Below are 6281 nucleotides of genomic sequence, written 5' to 3' on the forward strand. Positions count from 1 at the left end.
AATATATACTCTTTCATATCTCTAACATTATTGCATCTAGGAAATAACTTCATCTGTGGGATTCACGGTAGGAAAATGCAGTAGAATTAGTATGTTTTGATTATGGAAGGAGTTTAATGGATAATAAACACTATATATTGCTTGTTACACATTCTGTCTTCCGGTTGCATTATGCTCACTTTTTTACTTCTATATTCATGCATGGTACGTTTGCAGTTTTCCATTTGTGCTTTTTTTTCAGATCCTGCATGTGTGTGTGTAAAACTAGATATGAAACAGATTACAACCAATAGAAGAATTGAACTGTTTTGGTTTGCTAGGCAAGTCACTCAAATAATGCTCTATTTTTGTTTATCTAATTACTTCAAAGATATTAGCAGAACTTTACTGGATTTCACAGCAAAGAACCTGTATGTGCAATAATAGTTTCCTATCATTAGCATCTTAAACATTTACTATTTTTTACAGATGTGCCTGTGAAAAGAATCTTTACCTTGCACTGAAACACCAAGAGCATCTCCAATAGCTTCTGATGAACAAAATAATCCACCCTTTTAATGCAAAAGCACTTTAGGTTAAAACATTTTATTGACAACCAAATGCCTCTTAATGAAATATTTCTTTGATTTTTGTGTCAAATTTTACAGTGGGTAGAATGAATTTACTTCCCTCTGCTTCCATCAAATAAATAGGAGAGAGAGAGTGTGTATTATATAGAAAAAAAATGTTAAGATGATAGACAACAAGTATACACCTTCAGTCTTACACAAATATTAAAGTAAATTTCTGTTAATGACGAGGCAGTTCTTTCTAAAATGAAACTGCAAATAATCATATGCTAATTTGTTTCTGCCCTTAGAAGTGCTAGAAATATTGTGACTGTTTCAAGGCGGGGAAGCTCCTAAGCAAATTTTTTAAAACATACTTCTGCTTTTAAAATTAGTAACAGACTACTTGAAAATAAAATATCCATATCTATATTTTTAATAAATATATCTAGATAGATTATATTTAGTTAAACAGGATTTCCCGACTTTGAGCAGCAAGAACTTGGGCCAATATTAGACTGGTTCAGGGTTTTTTGTTGCTGTTGTTGATTTTCTTTTTGGTACTTTCTATTCTATTGGTTGGTTATCATTGTACTAACCATTTTTAGTTTTAAACTCATGCTGATGTATATAAGGAAAGGTGAGAAAACAAATTAATATGCCAAAAATAAATATTTCAGCCAGTCTTCTACTCAAATCCTCTCCTGAGGAAAAAGTTTTTCAAAAAGACAAATTTATTTCATCAGACAAAACAGGGACAGTGAGATAAAACGTGATTGATTGATTTATTTGAAATTCTGTTGGAAAACACAGGCACCAAAATTCCGTTCGGCAGGCCTACGCATACACAAAGACCTACCCACCCCCACCCACAAAAAAGGAGAGAGAAAGAGAGAGTCAAATAATTAAACAGGCACATACATGTCTGAATGAATATGCAAAGCAGCAAACAACAAAAAAAAATTGCTTCTTGCCTTAAAGAAAGTGCAGAGTTAAATAACTGCAAAGTAACAGCTTCCTGATTTTTACGTCATGTATAATTTAGAGCCTTAAAAAGAAAACTTTTCTGGGTGTCTGGAGCTTTCGGAAAACACATCACAAGCAACTGAAACTGGGCAGTAAAAGTAAATCGTAAGCCAGAACTTACAAAATTGAGAAACATCCCCAGATACACCCATGGTAGTTCTTTCAAGGGGAAATTGGTTATAAATAGGAGGTTTAATGATTTGATTGTCAAAGCATCCTGACAGCGAAATTATAGGGCCATTAACATTTTAAAGATACTTTCTCAGCGAAAGAAAAATCTCCATTTTTTTCATTAACAAGCTAAAAAAAATATATATGAATGTGTTTGCAGCCGATGAGGTAGAAACAGAAGACTTATTGCAAATGCAATGAGTTTGTCGAATGAAAACAGGAAAGTCACCAACAATGCAGCAATGGAAGTCATTTTCGCACTTTAAAATAGATTAATTTAAATATGTGTGCTGTACAGCAAATAATGATAACCATATAATAACTTAAAACTGTAAGACCGTCTTTACAAGGAAGTATTTACAATCATAAATATAAAGAGTTATTTTAGACAGTAGCTATGGTTTCAAGTTTCATTTCCTTAGTTTTCTGTTCATCCTGTCTTTATACATTAGTTCATATGATGAATGTTGGTCAGAAAAGTCTCTCCTTGAAAACTCGAGATCTCCGGCTCCTCTTACCAGGACTGTACAGGTCTCATGAAAAGTATTTAAGTTCTTTATCGAACTAGTTCCTCAAACCAAACAGAAAACAGACAACAAAACAAAAAGCAAAGGCCCCCCCCCCCCCTCCCCAAACCGAAAGAAAACAATTGTAGACTGAAGAATGGAGGGGAGGGGGCAGTTTGACAATTCTCGGTGGCTCCTAAATTTGTTTGTTTAGGGAAAGATAGAAAGACGTGTTCTTTTTTTTTTTTTTTCTTTTTTTTCTATTGTTACCTATCCCATTTGTCAGTAGGTTGCAGAAAATTTCATTCTTTTCTGCTTCTGTCTCTGATTACAAAACCAGACCCTTACGACATTCTTCTTCAAGTCTAACTTCTCTGCAATTGCCGCAATTTTCTCCGAGGAAGGTCTGGGCTGCACAGCAAAGTAAGCTTCCAAAGATCGCTTTTCAGGAGCTGCTATGGAAGTGCGCTTGCGTTTCTTGTCTCCCCCAGTGAAGATTTCTGGTTTGGTCATTTTCTCCCTTTGCGCCCTTTCCGCTTCCTCCAGCCAAGCTTCCAGGATGGGTTTAAGTGCTACCATGTTGTTATGAGACAAGGTGAGGGACTCAAACCTACAGATGGTGCTTTGGCTCAGGCAACCAACGCCTGGGATCTTAAGATTTGCCAAGGCAGACCCAACATCAGCCTGGGTCACTCCAAGTTTGATCCTCCTCTGTTTGAACCTTTCAGCAAAGGACTCCAGTTCCCTTGGGTCTGTCTCTGTTTCAGGACAAGACATGACAGCATGGCTTGTCAAGCTATGGGCGTGAGTGAGGTTCATAGATTGTGAGTGGTGGGCCATGTGGTTAATGGCTGACATATGGGCGTGCGGATGGGATGGGATAGAGCCATCAGGTCCTGGAACTCCTCCTAAAGAGAGTGCAGGGTTGAGATGATCTAGAAGCTCTCCATCTAAACCCTGAGAGGGTTGGTGGGGATGGTGGTGATGAGGGTGATGGGTCGTCAAAACAGAAGGGTGATGCAGATTGAGTGACGAAGAGGTAGGAGTGCAAGACACGCTACTCATAGTGTGATAGGTGGCATCTGGCTTGAAAGGATGGGTTTTCTGAGCCATTATATCCACAGCGGCTAATGCTTCAGCCCCTCTTAGCAAAGTCTCATCAAAGCCAGCAAAGATATTACCTTGAATCTGGAAAAGACAAGACCAGCAAAAAAAAAAAAAAAAAAAGTGTTAAACCCTAAAATGATAGCATGTCCAGTGGCATGTTTTTCAATTCGTTATACGTATGACATATTTCTCTAACCAGAACTAAGAAACATTTAAGACTCCTAATGGGTGTGCTGAACAAATGTTTGTTTTTTTAATTAGGCTTAAGTTTTCGGGATTTCTTTCACAAAATTGTACGTTTATTCAAGGTGAGGAGAGAATGAACAGAATATTCATACACAGGCATCTGCATTGCTAAGATATTTAACAAAAAGCATCCTTCTTTATTTTTCTAATCCTTACAACTATTTATAGGATTCAACCTGCTTTGTGATTTCAAACTGTTGTAAGGTGGAGGGTGCTGAAAAGTTCTCAGCCCAACCAAGACAAGAATGACATGGATACGGTTCAATCAATGATCTGAAACAATGCCCAAAAAGAAAAACAGAATTTCGTTTCTGCGGATTGGCACTTAACAAAATCAAACAGCACTCTTTTCAGCTACAGTGGCAAAATAGCACTCAGAATTTAGGAAGTTGGTTGGGCTGTGAACTTTTCATCACCCCCTGGTAACTGCGCCGTCAGCCTTTTTACACGGATTTTCTTTTAGAAGTCTCAAGAGTATAAACCAAACACAAACGTGCCAAAATGCCAAACCATTAGGAGAAGAGAGAAACTAAAAGGGCCGAACCTACCTGAGGGGCTTGGAGACAAGCTCTCCTTATGGCCTCCGAACTGGTGTGCAGATGGGTGTACTTCGGCTCATGCAGGATAGGATGCATGCTGAAAGCCTGCTTGCTGTTCATGGACATCATGATGGAGAGAAGGCTGGGCGCACTGGTAGTGCTACTAGTGCATGAGCAGGTGGGCGATCTGCTTCAGCGTTGCTCTTTTTCCCGTGTTGTTATTGTCTGACTGCTGATCACCGTATCAGTGGCATTATAGACCCGACCCTGATCCCTCCTCCTGGCCTTTGGATTGGGGAGAGGTGGAACGAAAGGCTCCGCCTCTCAGGAAAGAGGAGCCGCAGGCAGTGACATCACTTGTAGCTTCACCAGCCCACTGCCGTCCTCTTTGCCTTCTCTGTTCCCCCCTCTCGCCCCCCCCCCCCCCCCCGAGCCTACAAGGCAGCAGGCAGTCAGGTGGCGAACAGTGGGTTTTGATAGCATTAGTGATGGAAGAACCACGCTGCTAAGAAGGTAGCCGTGACAAGCTAAAGATGTCAAAAGTAAACAACAGCAAAACAAGTGAATTGCTAACAGGAGCAACTGAACTCAACTACCTTGTGGGGCTACAGAAATCAATTGAAATTGTGGGCGTGGTCAAAATGGAATGCTCAGTATTACTTTACGAGAGCAACATCTTGCTTAGGTGGGTGGAAAAGTGAACATTAGCGTTTCAAAGTGTTCAATGATCTCTAAACTGTACAAAAGCATGGATGTGATTAATTTGCTGAGCAATGCATATTACAAATTACAAGAACAAGAACAACAACAAAAACTACCAGCAAAACATGATATTTATTGGTTAATTTTAAACTTTGATTTAGATACGAGGGGGTGCTGAAAAGTTAGCCCAGCCAAGAAGAGAATGAGGTGGATATAGTTCAATCAATGATCTGATACAACATTAAAAAAAAACAAAAAACAACCAGAGAATTTTCTGCAAATTAACAAAATTTCTGCACTTTACAAAATTCGATACAGTAACACTCTTTTCAGCTACGGTGGCTCAGAATTTAGGAAGTTGGTTGGTGGGTTGAGAACTTTTCATCGCCCCCTTCAAAGGATATCAGAAAAGTTCTACTGTGGATTGTCACAAGTTTTGCTGTTAGTCTGAGGGAGAAATGTAATACACTTTTGCTTCCGAAGCTTGATTCATAGCTTTTGTTTCTCATTGACAAGGAGAAACAAAATTCAATGGAAAATAACGGAAGAGATGAGTCTGGTGCATTGAGTTATTGTCATACTGGAAATAGCCAGTTTGATGAAACATGAATTCACGCTGGATTCCTGTTTACTGCCATAGCTTCTTCTGAGATTGCATCTCTGCATAAGGGATTAGCAGTGACTTTCTCTCCGTCTACCTTAATAACAGTTTACGGATTTTTCCTCCAGAAACATGCTCACCAACTGCTTTTACTGCATTTCCCAGCAAAGACTTCCAGAACCCAAGTGTTGACAGTTTCTCCTGTGCTTTGTGGCATATTCAAATATTGTACAATTGGATGGGACTCCAGAAGAAGGTTATTATTAACTGAAACATGGACCTTGCCGGGTCCATACCACACTCATTGCTGCGTTTCTTATGGATTAACCTATTGATTTTCATCATTTCATTTGTGAAGACTTTTATTGAACTGCATTGTTTTTATTGTGAAGGCTTTTATTATACCTTTACACCAAGAACATCGGTTCCACAGCTTTGCTTTTTGTTTGGTTTCTCAAGAAGCAAGAAATTGTGTATGTGTGTGTGTGTGTATTGATACATGAGAAAAATTAAAACTCCCTAATTGACCATTTCTTTTGCAAAAGATATCCTTAAATCAGACCTTCTACAAACAACTACATTAAAGTACAGTCATTGTTCTACTAAACCTCTGCCTGCATTTTGCAAAGCCTGAGGTTGAACCAAGCACTTCACACCCACCTGGCAAGTGTGGTGAAATCCTGTTCAATGTACAGATGATCTTGACCATATTCTGTTCGTCTTGGGTTTGTGCCCTGCAAACTGACCCAAATTAAATAACAAAATACTGCACAATATTAATATATATTACATATATATATATATATATATATATATATTACATTACATTACATTA

At 38.6% G+C, this 6281-nt stretch overlaps 1 protein-coding gene across 1 annotated transcript; it reads right to left on the reverse strand.

The window, feature by feature from the left end:
* Positions 1-1543: 1543 nt before the first annotated feature.
* Positions 1544-4358, reverse strand: LOC117361465 (brain-specific homeobox/POU domain protein 3). The gene is made up of 2 exons (XM_033946850.1): positions 4153-4358; positions 1544-3439 (listed from the first exon to the last, which is right to left on the reverse strand). Exons 1-2 carry the CDS (start codon positions 4270-4272, stop codon positions 2534-2536), a joined length of 1026 nt encoding a protein of 341 aa, XP_033802741.1. The 5' UTR covers positions 4273-4358; the 3' UTR covers positions 1544-2533.
* Positions 4359-6281: the final 1923 nt, after the last annotated feature.

Source organism: Geotrypetes seraphini, chromosome 5 (genome assembly GCF_902459505.1).
Source record: "Geotrypetes seraphini chromosome 5, aGeoSer1.1, whole genome shotgun sequence".
Taxonomy (NCBI): Eukaryota; Metazoa; Chordata; class Amphibia; order Gymnophiona; family Dermophiidae; genus Geotrypetes; species Geotrypetes seraphini.

Excerpts from the sequence above, each read along its gene's own strand:
- LOC117361465 (XM_033946850.1), bottom strand. The coding sequence starts at position 4,272 with ATGATGTCCATGAACAGCAAGCAGGCTTTCAGCATGCATCCTATCCTG. Across the intron at positions 3,440-4,152 it reads CTTGTCTCCAAGCCCCTCAG|ATTCAAGGTAATATCTTTGC; the intron begins GTAGGTTCGGCC and ends TGTCTTTTCCAG.